Below are 13,988 nucleotides of genomic sequence, written 5' to 3'. Positions count from 1 at the left end.
TACCAGTAAAAAGTATTGTCTTGATGAGGTTCACAGCCTTGGAGAGCTTGAAGGAAACTTGGAACACAGCAGAATGGTAATAAGGCTGGAATAGAACCAGCCCAACCCAATTATACAGATGAGAAAACTGAAGCCCAGGGAAGGGGAGGGACTGGTCCAAGGTCACACTGCAAGGAAGTAGCAAAGGAAGGCCTTGAACCTGGGTTTTGGACTCGGAGGCTCTTTTGCTCCATAAAACCTTAAGAGGTGAGAGATGATGGGTGTGCCCCACAAACCCCTTTCAAGAATTTCCAGACAGCACCGATGACCACAGCTCAAATCCACCTCTTCGTTTTATTTTTTCTTAAAAAAAAAAAAGTAGCCACTCAAAGTCTCCCTCTCTTAGCCCTGTACAGCATGCAACGCAGTTTTTTTTTTAACAGGAGAAGTTCATTTCTTTAATACCTGTTTCTGTTGTTTTGTGATTTGTTTAAACATCACAATGTGTGGGAGAATCTCTAATATATCGCAAAGTAAAAACAAAAATAAGGGGGGAAAAATAGATACCAGTAGTTTAAAACATAAAGTGCATTATGATGGCTTTGCACAGAAGTTGTCCACCTTTGGAAGGGCAGGGCAGGGTAGGGCACGCTCTCACTGGACAGCTGAACTTGGCTGGTAGAAAATACGATAGATGGACAGTCAGGCAGGACGGACAGACGGGAGCAGAGAGAAGAGCCGTCTCTGCTTCCCTCCCAGAGTTCCTTCCTGGCGCTTCTCCTCCTGTCGCCTTGGGGAAGGGGGAGCAGTGCAGGATGGAGATGCTGAATTGGGGGTGGGGTGATTGGCAAAAGGCGCTGTTCAGTAGGTGTGTGGGGGGATGCAGCTGGGAGAGGGGAATATCTGCCTTCTCCTGGGCCCGAGGAACCTGCAGCTTGTCCTCTCCTCAAGTCTGAGAACTGATTGGGGTCGGTGTGGAGGTTTCATCTGCCTGGGGAAGGGCTGGGTGAGGGAGTGGGATGTGTCCAAGGCGAGAAGAGGAGATGCAGAGAGCAAATGGCCTGGCCCACGGAGCTCCCAAGCAGGATGCTGAGGAAGAGATGAATGGAGAAGTTAACATGGGCCCTTGAAGAAGCACTAGCCATAAGCTTGGACCTTACCAGGGGCTGGCACTTGAACTCACAGCCCCAGCCTCGAGCTCCCCAAATCCTCATGGCAGCTCGGCAACAGGGGCCTGGCATTGCTGCCTCAGCACATTCAGTACACTTACCTTAAGGAACCTGAGACAGTGTTATCATTTAGTATCTTTGACCCAGTTGGAAGAAACAGAAACCCAGAAAAAGGGTCAAAGTGGACACCACTAATCTGTAAGGATCCCTGCAGACTTCATACTGACTCAGTTTTAAAATGTAATATTATCGATGTTTTATTATATTTCTACTTATTTATTATATTTCTACTTTTATTTCTACTTAGATATTTCCCAGTTCTCTTTTAATCTGGTTTGGGCTGCATGGACCTCATGTTCAAGATCTGTGCTCTGGAGGACTAAAGATTCCAAATCCCCCATTTTACAGAGGAGGAAACTGAGGGATCCCATCTGAGTGGGGAAGGGATTCCTTCCAAATCTCACTCGAGCCCTGGTAACCCTGACTCCAGATCAGCACCTGACCTCCTTCCCTTTGAGTGGAAGCAGGACCAGGACCCTGTGGCAGCTGTCATTTCTGCAAGGCCAAGATTTTGACGATCAGGGCATCTGCACAGAAAAGGCGTCTCTTAAATAGATGTATTCAGATACCTCACTGTTTGGGAGGAGGGTCCTTTGTTCTGAACCTTAAATTTCTGGTTTGTTTTTTTGTGACCACAGGGGCCTCTCTGAGCTTCAGAAAGGGACCCTGGAAGGTTATTTGGCTCAATTTTCATTTTCAACTTAAGAAATTGAGGCTCAGAGAAGGAGGAGGTGTTTTATACGTCAGGTCACAAATTAAGGAAGAGAAATAAAACAACTTAGAGCTCTGCCAAAATTCCACGGGGTGCCTCAAAAAGATTAGTGGGTTCCCCTCCTTGGAGGTCCTCAAGCCGAGGCTGGAAGACTCCTTGTTGGGTGTCTTATAGTGGGAATTCCTTTTCAGGTATATGAGCTGGTTTGGAAGGCCAGTGAAGGACTTTCTGACTTCCAAATTCTGTGATTCTGAAAGCCCCTGGCTGGATGACCCTGGTTTGAGACTTCAGGTGGGAGCATGTACAGCTCCTCCAAAAACATCAGCTCCCTCTATGAGTAGCCAGCCCAGCCCTGGCTCTCCCTCCAGGATCAAGGGTGGGAGACAAAAGAGCAGGGTAGTGATGGAGATGGGGTGATGTGGTCCCACGTTCCTGCTGACGTCTTTGAGTGCCTTAGGGGGCGACTCACTGCAGATCTATGAATTAAACATGAAATCCTTCAGCTCACTGAAATGGAGTGGGAGATGAAATGGGGGTGGGGGTGGGTGGGTGCCATCCTACCTAGCTGGTTCTGATTCCAGAAGAGAAGAGCTGCTAAGCTCTGGGAGGCTGCAGAGCAGGGAGGAGGCTGATGTTGGGAGAGAGAGGCCAGGGGGCCGGGGAGGAGGAGGGATGAGTCACCGATCCATGGATGGAGGACGTGCTCTGGAAGCATGAGTGCTGTGCCTCCCAGCCCAGGAAGGTACAAAAAAGGGGGCTAGGGGTTCTAGTGGAACAAGCAGCCAGGAATGTGACCAGAAGTATCTCAGGAGGAACAGAATCTAGGGCTTTCTGGGAAGCTGGCAGGGGGTGGGGATGGGACAGACTCCCAAGAAGCCCCTGGGCTGTCTGCTTCTTGGAGCGTGCAGTCAGGTCCTCATCCCCAGAACTGGGTACAGAAGATTCCCTCTGAATGGCTGCTGCAGCTTTTGTTGCACACATGCAAGGGTTTTCTGGGCAGCCTCTAGCTACCCTGCCAAGCCAGAAAAACCCACTCCCCAAGGGCTTAGGAGATTAGGAGAGAGGCCAAATCCAGACCAGGTGGGGCCCTTCTGCAAGTCTCTTCCAAGCAGGGGACTCCAACTCTGGCCTGGAAAGGCATTACCTGCCATGTATGGGGGTGTGTGTGTGTGGGGGGCAGAGGGAGCATGCAGATGACATTCAGAATCACAATACAGAGTGTCCAAGGAGATGAGACCAGAGAACCCAGCATTCCAGAGCTGGGAGGCCCCTTAGAACCCACAATGTCACAGTGCCGGTTGGTGGCTCTTTCCTCCACAAACTGCCTCCTTTCTGGGGCTGGGTAACCATCACTTCAAAACCCTGAGGGGTGGGGGAAGCCAGGCAGTCGGTGCCATTGTCTAGGATGAGTCAGCCTGGCCCGGCTGCAGGGACACAGGAGAGCAGGCAGAAGCAGCAATAAACATTCAGTCTGTGATTAGACGGCTAGTTCTCTGTCATCCACCCCCAGCCTCCTTCCCGGTCCCCTCCCCCTCTCCCCCCCTCCCCAGTCTCCCACCCACACGGCAAGGCACAGTCATCGTCAATGGGTACAAAAGCAGCTCCCGGACTGGAGCAGGGGCGGGCACTGGGGGCAGGGGCCACGGGATAGGGAGGGGAGGGGAAGACCAGAGTCTTCCAGCCCTGTTTTCCCTGCTGGGAGCTGACAGCTATCCCTAAGAAAGGAGGACAGGGGCAAGGCCACATGGGGCTAAGCTTCTCTGCCCCTTAGGGTCCCTCCTGGTAGGATCTGCCCCAGGCACTGACTGGAACAAGAGTCACCTCCACCCCTTTCCAGGCTCTGCCCGAAGCTAGCCCCTCTCCGGCATCTCCAAGCCTTTCCTTGTGACCAGGAGTCTTCAGCAAGCACCTTCTACCTGTGTCTCCTGTCCAAAGGGACACCTTGCAGGGCCTGCGAAGCTGGCTCAGTGTGGCCAACACTACTCCTGACAGAGGGTTGGGACTCTGGCTGAGGGAGGGGAAGGGCAGATGGCAGACATGGCGGTCAGCTGGGTAGAGGCCTCTGCAGAGCCTTGGCCTCCCAGGAGGAGCCAGGGCCCACCATGCTCACCTTTCTGGGCCCCAGCCCCAGGGTGGGGGAAGGTCACTGCTGCTTGCAAGCTGACAGCCGGCGGATCTTGCTGCTGGCAGAGGGCGCCTTGCGGGAGGGATTGGAGGAGGCGCTGACCCTCCGCTCAGCTTTGGCTTTGGTGCTCAGCTGCGCTGTCTCAGTGCCGTTCATGCACACTATCTTGGGGGGACCCCGGCTCCCACGGTTCTGTCCATTTTGTCCAGCCTCCTCCTCAGGGACCTGTCCTGGAAAGGGGAACAGAGCAGAGAGAAGAGGATGGTCAGACCTCTGCTAACAGGAGGCTGAACCCCAAGAGGGAGAGAGCTGCCTGTGAATCCTACCCAGCACATTTAACAGGCAGCGTGACCAGAGGCAACTCTCCCGTGAGGCCGAGTTATTTCATCTGTAAAATGGGGATAATCGCACCTAGATGATCTGACTGGGCTGTTAGGAGAAGCTAATGAGATCACGTGTCTGAGGTGCTCTGTAAACCTTAGTGTTACCTAACTGAGGAGGAGGTGAGTGGGGCTGGAGAGAAGAAGGTATGAGAAAGAATGCAAGATGAAAGCATCCCGTCACCTCCTGGCAGATAGGGGAGGGATATGTGTCAGAGGCCCAGCAGCAAGGCTGGGCCAAGAGATTTAGGGCTGGGGAGACCTGCCAAGAAACTATGGTTCAGACCTGAGCAGGTCACTTTCCCTATGCCCCCAAAGTCAATCTCCACATAAGTTTTATTTCTGTGCTGGGATTTTATTTTTTTACATTTTACACCAGTCCCTCAATAGCCAGCCTACACTCAACCCCTCTTCCTGACAAAGGAAAGAAGGAGGAAGGAGATAAGCATTAATTATGCATCTACTATGTGCCAGGCACTGTGGTAAGCTCTTTACAAATATCTCATATAATCCTGACAACAACACTGGGAAATGTTTTTTTTCCCCCGACTCTTTGTGAGTCCTTTTTGCGGGTTTTCTTAGTAAAGACCCTGGAGTGGCTTTCCATTTCCTTCTCCAGCTCATCTGACAGATGAGGAAACTGAGGCAAACAGGGTTAAGTGACTTGTCCACAGTCACATAGCCAGTAAGTATCTGAGGCCAGATTTAAGCTCAGGAAAACAAGTCTTTCTAACTCCAGGCTTGGCAATCTATCTACTGTGCCATCTAGCTGCCCTAATGGGAGATGGGGATAATGAGGTGCCATCATTATGCCCATTTTATAGCAGAGAAAGCTGAACCTGACTGGGATTGAGTAACTTGCCCAGGGTCTCACGGCTAATAAGTGTCTGAGGCTAGATTTGAATTCGGGTCTTCCTGATTTGTGTCTGAGGCTCTACCCACTGCACCACCTAGCTGCCAAAGAAAAACATCATCTGTAAAATGAGGGGGGCTCATCTGATGGTCTTTGAGGTCCCATCCAACTCCAAGTTTCTGATCCTATGATTTAGGCAAAGTTGACCTCCCTAAAAGTATACTGCGCACCCCACATCTGTGGGTCCCTCACCTCCAGGGAGAGGAGGAAGGTGTGGTTCCTCATTAGCTTTCCAGGATCAAGACAGCCAATTAGGATGATTCTTTAGGGTTCAACTGCCTTCCTCATCTGCAAAATGGGAACACTGATCTCACTCCCCACCCTCCAGGCTTATTATGAGGCTCCAAGGAGGTAATCTGGGAAAGTGCTACAGCAATGCTGGTTGTTAATTATTATCATTCCCCATTTTTTTCTCTTTTCATAGCCCAGTAATACTCTATTACATTCACATACCTCGGTTTGTCCAGTCATTCCCCAATCAATGGGTTCTGGTTTTGCTTCCAGTTTTTTTCCTATCACAGAGTGAAGCTCTGATCTCATCAGCTCCCATGGATTCAATTATCATCTCTATGCAGATGATTCTCCTAACCTCTCTCTGGACCTCCAGCCCTCCCCCTTCCCCATCTCCAGCTGTCTACTGGACATCTTGAACTGCACATCTTGGAATTCACTCATTGTCCAAACCCTCCCCCACCTTTCCCGTTACTGTGCAGGGCACCAGCATCCTCCCAGTTACCCAGGCTCAAAACCCAGGAGTCCTGGATTCCTCATTACCTCCCCTTGCTCAGCACCACCCCCCTTCCCCTCATACAAGCTGCTGCTGAGGCCTCTAGATTTTATCTTCATAATATCTTCTCTCCATCATCACTCACACCCCATGTAAGTCCCTCCCTAATCCAGTCTATCCTTCACTCAGCTCTCAAAGAGATTTTCAGAGTTGTCCAACCCTTCTGGAGTTTTCTTGGCAAAGATACTGGAGGGGTTTGCCATTTCCTTCTCCAGTTCATTTTACAGATGAGGAAAATGAGGCAAACAGGGTGAAGTAACTTGTCCAGGGTCACACGTTTAGTAAGCATCTGAGGCCAGATTTGAACTTAGGAAGATGAGTGTTGACTCCTGGCCTAGCACTCTAGCCACTGCTGACACCCACCTGCCCTATTTTAATTACTAGGAAGATCAACTGTCAAATCTTCTTTGTGGCTTTTGAAGTTCTTCATGCCCTGCCCTTCCCCCCATCTTTCTAGTCTTCTTCCACCTTCCACCTTCCACCCCACCACATAAAATCTTTTTGATCCAGGGACTCCAGCCTCCTGGCTGTTCTTCCATCTCTCAGCTCCAGGCATTTTTACTGGCTGTCCCCCAGGCCTGAGACTCTCCCCCTCCTCATTCCTCCTTCCCTGGCCTCCTTCAGATCCCAACCCAACTGAAATCCTACCTTCTTCAGGAAGCCTTTCCCAATCCCTCTCAAACTCAATGCCTTTCTGCTCTTATTTCTGTCTCCTGTCTATAACTTGTTTGTACCTAGTTGTCCGCATATTGTCAACCCTATTAGACTGTAAGCTTCTTGAGGGCAGGTCCTGTCTTTTGCCTTTCTTTCTTTCTTTTTTTTTTAATCCCCAGAGCTTAGCACAGGGCCTCTGCTCCCCTACTCCCCATGGGACGCCGGGCAGGTCCCTTAAACTCTGTGCCTCAGTTTGCTTATCTGTAAAACAAGGAGACTGGCCTCCAGGACTTCTTCCAGTTCTAAATCTGTGACCCCTGTTTCTCCATTTCTCTAGTCACTGCTGCCCCAAATCATCAGGGATGCAGCCCCCAGGTGAAAACAAAAAAATACTGACACAAATAACAGTCGTGGGTCATGACCCTCGCTTCCCATTCCAAAATCCCTTCCCATCTTCTCTTCTCTGCTCAAGGGTCACTCCCAGTAGCACCAGGAGTAGGGCAGGATCTGTTCTGCCTGTTGTGAAGATGGGGGAGAGTGAGTCCCAGAGGGATTCAGCAACTCTGAGGTCACACAGTAATAACTAAGAGAAACTTTAATCTGCGTCTCCTGACCCAGAATTTAATGCTCATATAGCAGAATGAGCCCCAGATCTTGTTCATTTGTTCATTCATCCACAAAACAACCCAGAAAGGAAGGCAATTAGCCATGACTGACCTCCTCAAGTGCAGGGGTGAGCCTGGACTCGGACAGACTGAGACTAGGAAAGGAGACTCCAGGGAGGGGATAAAAATCACAGAATGGACACAAAAGAGCCAGGGACTTTGGAAAAAGGGGAAGGAGGAAAGAAAGAAGCAAACAAGCATTTATTAGGCACCCACTGTGTGTTAGGTACTTTACACATATCTTGTCTGAGCCATTCAACAACCAATTATTCCTGTATTACAGTTAAGGAAACTGAGGCAGAGGGGAAGTGACCTGCCCAGGGGCACACAGTGAGTAGTCTTCCTGATTCAGGGCAGCTAGGTGGCAAAGTGGATAGAGCACTGGGCTTGGAATCAGGAAGACTTCAATTCAAATATGGCCTCAGACATTTACTAGCTGTGTGTGACCTTGGGCAAGTCACTTAACCCTGTTTACCTCAGTTCTTCATCTGGAAAATGAGCTAGAGGAGGACATGGCAAACCACTCCAGTATCTTTGCCAAGGAAACCCCCAATGTGGTCACAAAGAGTTGGCCATGACTGAAAAATGACTGAACAACAACTTCCTGAATCCAGGCCTTGTCCAGAGCCTGTGACAGGGGTCTCTGGGGGTCCCTGTTTGAAGCCCCTGGCCAGGGAGTACAAGGAGGAAGGGAAGGAAGTCTGGAGTTTTGGACACGATGAGGGACAGGAAGAGAAGATTTCTCTTCACTCCCAGCTTCAGATCCTGGGACTCTGCCCCCCCAGGTAATTTTAAACTTTAGAAGCACGACTCGATGGATGAGTCACCCAGAGCCCAGGGGAGCTCAGGGCTTCAGGGTGAGTCCATCTGTGTCATCCTGAGCTCTCTGGTGACGCTCACTGTCCCTGGGACCCTTCTGCTGAGGAATGCTGGCTCCCTTGCCTGGCACCAATCTGTTCGGAGAGCGGGACAAACACAGGCAGAGGGCAGGCCATGTTATGGATGACCTCCCAAAGCCCACCCAATCCAGGAGTCTGTATGCTCCTGTGCACAGCGGTAGCAGTTTACACATTACAGGGCAGGGCCAGTTTCTTTGCTCTAAGACCCCAGATTTGGGGAGAATCTACAAGTGCTCCTTGGGCTGGCGGCAGCCTTAGGGAGGAAGACAAGATGTGAGGAGTCAGGACGGTGGCCCCAGTCATTAGGACGACGGAGGGGCCTGAAGATGAGTTCAAACCCCTCCTCAGACACATGTAACCCTCAGCAAACCTCTGGACCTCATTACAGCCCCAAGTCTGAAGTGCAAAGAATAACAATCATTCCTCACATCTCAGTTAACCACTCTGGGCCTTGGTTTTATCATCTGTGAAAGGGGAAGAATCCTACTTACCAGATCTGCCTTACAAAGCTGTTTGTGGGGGGAAAAAAAAGCTTTGTGCCTAAAACAATCAATTAGTATTTATTAAATGACCGCTGTGTGCTTGTGCTAAATGCTACAAGACAAAAGTGAGACGATGCTTACCCTCAAGGAATTCAGACTCTATTATGTGAATAAACATTACTATTACCACTTATGTAGGCATTTGACAGGTACTGCAGCATACTGGCTAGAATGCTATTCTCTCTCCTTTTTTGTTGGAGGCAATCTTGGTTCAGTGACTTGCCCAGGGTCATACAGCTAATAAGTGTCTAAGGCCAGATTTGAACCCAGTTCCTCCTACTCCGAGGTCAGTGCTCTATCCACTGCAGCACCTAGCTGCCCCAAGGCTACATTCTCAAAGGCAGGAAGACCTAGGTTCAAGTCATGCTTCTAATACATACAGGCAGGATGACCCTGGGTGAGTCTCTTAACCTCTCGGTGTTTTAGAGAAGCTGCTGATGTGCATTAGCAGGAAATTCCTCACCTAGGGGTTCCCTACATCAGTGGTGTCAAACTCAAATAAAAGGGGGGGAAACAGGAAACCACACACAGGGATCCCGGCAGGCCACAGATACATATACTTGGTGTCATTCAGTCATTTCAGTCATGCCTGACTCTTCCTGACCCCACTCGGGGTTTTCTTGTTTGCCATTTTCTTCTCCAGCTCAGATGAGGAAACTGAGACAGACTTCGATTAAATGGCTTATTCAGGGTCACATGGCTCTAAGTATCCAAGGGTGGGTCTGAACTCAGATCTTCCTGCCTCAGAGTCTCACAGGATTAGAAGACAGAACAGGCTTTAGAGATCTTCTAGTCCAGCTCCAGTGCTTTTTCTGACATTACCCAACTTCCCCGGTCAAACATCTATTAAGCACTGTCTGCCCAGGAGGCAGACCACCTAGCCACAGATGAATCTCTGTGGCTCTGGGAGACTCGTGACCCTAGACTCAGTTCAAGGCCAGGTCAGAGACAGAATGAGACACAGGCTTAGGGAGATGAAGAGATTTGTCCCAGGCCGCACAGAAGCTGGACAGCCAAGCTGGCATTCAGATTCTGCTACCTGTCTGCAAATCCAGGGTCCTTTCCAAGATACCTGCTACCAACTGTGCTCAGCTGAGCCAGGGGGTGTGGGGACCCAGAGAGGAGAAAAGTAACAGAATTTGTCCTGGAGCAGGCTAAGGAAGCTGCTGGATTCTGGGTAGCAGCCTGACTGGGATTCTGTAACACTCAAGACGAGGACCCCCCACCCCCAGCTCCCCGTGACTGTCACTCACACACGTGTCAAGAGGGGGTGAGAGCTCGCCCCCACTGAAGCGAGCTCAGCATCCACCTCCAGTCACATGACGAACCTGCATTAGTCACGGCAGAGCTTTGGTTGGGGGAGGGGTGGATCGTCAGAGGCCCTTTTGTCAGACCTGCTGCTCAGGGCTTGGGGCCCTTTTCTCCAGGGTCAGGAGGATTAGCATCAGCTGTGTTCATGAGGGGTCCACAGGCTAAGAAAGTGAGGTCTGGGCTGCTTAGTCGATGCAGGCACATTGCCTAGTAAAATTGAGGCAGATAACAGTACACTCTCACCTCAGGAGGTTACAAGAAGCTGATGAATGGACAGGAACCCAACCAGACCACCTTCCCCACCCTCTGAATTTCAGACAGGCTGGTCTTACCACATCCGGACCCATATCACACTCGTATTAAAAAAAAAAAAGACTTTGGAGCTTAGGTATAGTCAAGGAAACTTGGAAGTCAAACAGTTTACATCTTTTGTTTTACAGATAGGGAAACTGAGGCCCAGGACATGAAGTGACTTACTCGCCCAAGGTGACACAGGTCATTAGGACCAGATGCAGACTCTGAACACAAGTCTTTGGGCTCCAAAGGAGGGCTCTTTCCACTAGACTGAGTTCTGAAGCTAATTAGCTGTTGGACCTTGGCCAAGCCACTTTGATTCTCTAGGCCGGTTGCTCTCCTATAAAATGTGGACAATAATACTTGCACCACCTTGTTTCCCAGGGATGCTGAGCCAAGGCTAGGTAACCTGTGATGCTTCATACGAACACACGCTGTTATTATTCCTATTTTTGCCTTGGAGACCCTGTTCACATCATTTTCTTCTCTTGGACCATCCCAAACCTACCAACCCTTCAAGGCCTGACTCTATTCCTACTATCCTCCATTTCCCTGATTACTCAAAGGATAGAAATGGGCAGTTCTCAAAGAAAAAAAAAATCCAAGAAATCAACATTTCTATGAAGAAATATTCCAAATGGCTAGTTATTAGAGAAATGCAAATTAAGACAATTCTGAGGTTCTGCTTCACACCCATCAGACTTGCAAAGATGACAAAAAGGGAAAATGACAATTGCTGGAGGGGCTGTGGGAGGAGAGGCACATTACTGCGCGGCTAAGGGAGCTGTGGATTGGTCCAACAATTATGGAAAGCAATTGTGCCCAAGAAACTGAGCCCAAGAAACTCTAAAATTGGAATACTTTTTAACCTAGCAATATCATTACTCGGCCTCAAAGAGATCAAAGAAAGAGGAAAAGGAACCGTATGCATAAAAATACTTATGCCTCTTCTTGATATCACAAAAAAATCTGAGTTCAAATCTGACCTCAGGCACTTCCTAGATGTGTGACCCTGGGCAAGTCACTTAACCCCGATTGCCTTTAAAAAAAAAAAAGAAGGTAGGGATGGATTCTGAGAAACCTGGGAAGACTGATATACAGCTAGGTCCTGATTTGTGTGAATAATGAATCCCTGAAGTGGTCCCATGCACTCAAACTGGAGCTATCTGAAGCTATAACCACAGGAGATACGGCCACTGATTCCAGCCCACTGGAAATAGACACACTTGGAATCTGAATAATGGGACCAAGTCAGGGGACATTTATTAAGTCACACTAATTTGTGACTGGCTATGTGGTGATGCGCAGTGAAGGAAGCAAAAGGAGAGAGCTATTTACCCAGTAACAATAGCTCTGCAGGGAAAAAGACCTCTGAATGAAAGACTTATGAACCCAATGGCCCAGTCACGACTGCAGAGAACGGGTGGAGAAGCAGGCTACTCACCTCCTGACAAACATGGTGAATGCCAATGTGGGAACCTGTTTTGTCATCGTTTATGTGTTTTTCAGTCATGTCTGACTCCTTATGACCCCATTTGGGGTTTTCTTGGCAAAGATACTGGAGCGGTTTGTCTTCTCCTTCTCCAGCTCATTTTACAGAGAAGGAAATGGAGGCCAACGAGGTGAAGTGACTTGCTCAGGGTCACCCAGCCAGGAAGGGTCTGAGGCCGGATCTGAATCCAAGTCTTCCTGACGTCAGGTCCGGCACTCTGTCTGCCGAGCCACCCGGCTGCCCCTCTGCTTGACTGCGCACTTGCTTGCACACATGTGTACAGAGCTGTACAGTATACACCCGCGTGTTTGTATGTGTATTGCTAGCACTTATATATTGCTTTCAGGTTCACAAAGCAGGATACATGTTAACTCATTTGATCCTCACAACAGCCCTGGGAGATGGCTACTATAATTATCTCCACCATTTTACAGACAAGGAAAATGAGACAAAGGTTACATGATTTGCCCAGGGCCACACCGCTAACAAGTGCCAGAGGCAGGATTTGAATTCAGGTCTTCTTGACCCCAGGCCCATCTCTATCCACTGTGTCACCTCGCTGCCTACAAGGGTTTTATATATGTGCTTGGGTGTTTATGCATAGGTACATACCTACACACACACAGAGTGGTTTTTTGGGGGAAGTGGAGGTAGGAGAGAGAAGAGGGCAGGAACAGATTTGCAAAAAAAAAAAAAAAAGAAACAAGGAAGGAAAAGAAAGATGAGAGGGTCACTGAAGCATTTAAAAATATACAGAAAAGAATAGAATGAAGGTCAGAAAGAATCACAGACAAGCAGGAGTTTTGAAAATTACATGCTGATTTTGTGGTATAGACAGACTGTCCTAACAGTCTTAGTGAAGTTTTCAGCTTTAACAATATAAAACTGCACTATGACTTTTGGGACAGCCTGTACTTAAAAGGAAAAGCCTAGCCTGATGATAAGAGGTTTCTGTTTTTACACAATCCCCTTTCTTTATTCTACTCTGCACGGGAAAATGCTCATTTTATTTGGTGTGTGTTAAGTTCAGAATTTAAAAAAAAAAAAGCCCAGTATTCCCTGACCCCTGTGACTCACAGCGGCATCTCCCTCCTGGGGACACCAAACTCTTCTAGCTAATTGGTATAATAAATGCAGGAGCCCCCCCGGCCTGCCTAGTATAAGACTTAAGAGAATACATTGTCCCTTCAGCTGTGTGACTGCCTTCCAACTACTCTGGATTTATCTTGTGTGTACACTCACATATGTCATTGCCCTCATTAGAATGGAAGCTCCTTGAAGGCAGGACCTGTTTCTGCTTTTTCTCCGTATCCCCAGGGCTTAGAGCAGCACCTGGCCTATAGTAAGCACTTAATAAATGACTGTTGATTGATTTATTTTTAAGAAATATCTGTCATTTATTTATTTTTAACATTCCTTTTTTTTAAAACTTAGATTGTGAGTTCCAAATTCTCCCTCCTTCCCCTAGCCAATGAGAAGGCAAGCAATATGATATTAAAAACACATGTGAAATCAAGCAAAAATATATTTCCATATTAGCCACATCATAAAAAAAGCTGAGAAAAAAAATCAAGAAAGTGAGACAAATTTGCACTCAGAGTTCATCTGTTCTTTCTCGGGAGGTGGACTGCCTTTTTCTTGCTCACTGATTTGTAAAGCATTTTATAAGCCATGAAGAGCTCTAGGAATAGGAGGAGCCGTGAATCAGCCAACGAGCACTTAGTAAGCCCCAGCTGTGTGCTAGAGGCTGCGCCAGGGACTCCCTTCTGAGGGAGCCTCCAGACACCTCCCGAACCCCTGACCTGAGGGCCTGGGCTTGGTTTGGCAGAGTCAGAGCTCGGAGGCCGCTGGAAGGTGCTGCCTTCTGGTGGCTGTCAAGCTGTGTGAAGAAGCCTCCCCGCTCCTGCATGCTCCTGTCACTGTGCTCATCTGGGTCTCCATCTTGGTGCCCTCACGACAACACCAGCTCCTCAATGGCTTTTTTTGGGCTTAATTCACCCTGGGCA

General features: G+C 48.9%; 1 protein-coding gene across 3 annotated transcripts in view; it reads right to left on the bottom strand.

Moving 5' to 3' along the window:
• The window catches only part of STK11 (serine/threonine kinase 11), a 189,654-nt gene that overhangs the window by 10,777 nt on the left and 164,889 nt on the right, over nucleotides 1–13,988 (bottom strand). For 2 of the 3 annotated variants that reach the window (XM_021009115.2, XM_021009110.2), the window contains 2 exons: nucleotides 4,031–4,275; nucleotides 315–1,068 (listed from right to left, as the gene is read on the bottom strand). In XM_021009115.2, coding sequence (XP_020864774.1) covers nucleotides 4,064–4,275 — 212 coding nt within the window. In that variant the 3' untranslated portion in view covers nucleotides 315–1,068; nucleotides 4,031–4,063. Of the gene's footprint in view, nucleotides 1–314; nucleotides 1,069–4,030; nucleotides 4,276–13,988 lie in introns of those variants that run through there. The other variant, XM_021009111.2, reaches the window with a different exon arrangement.

This window comes from Phascolarctos cinereus, unplaced genomic scaffold (genome assembly GCF_003287225.1).
Source record: "Phascolarctos cinereus isolate Bilbo 61053 unplaced genomic scaffold, phaCin_HiC Scaffold_4;HRSCAF=312, whole genome shotgun sequence".
NCBI classification, from domain to species: Eukaryota; Metazoa; Chordata; class Mammalia; order Diprotodontia; family Phascolarctidae; genus Phascolarctos; species Phascolarctos cinereus.
This window is presented reverse-complemented; position numbering and strand designations above follow the sequence as displayed.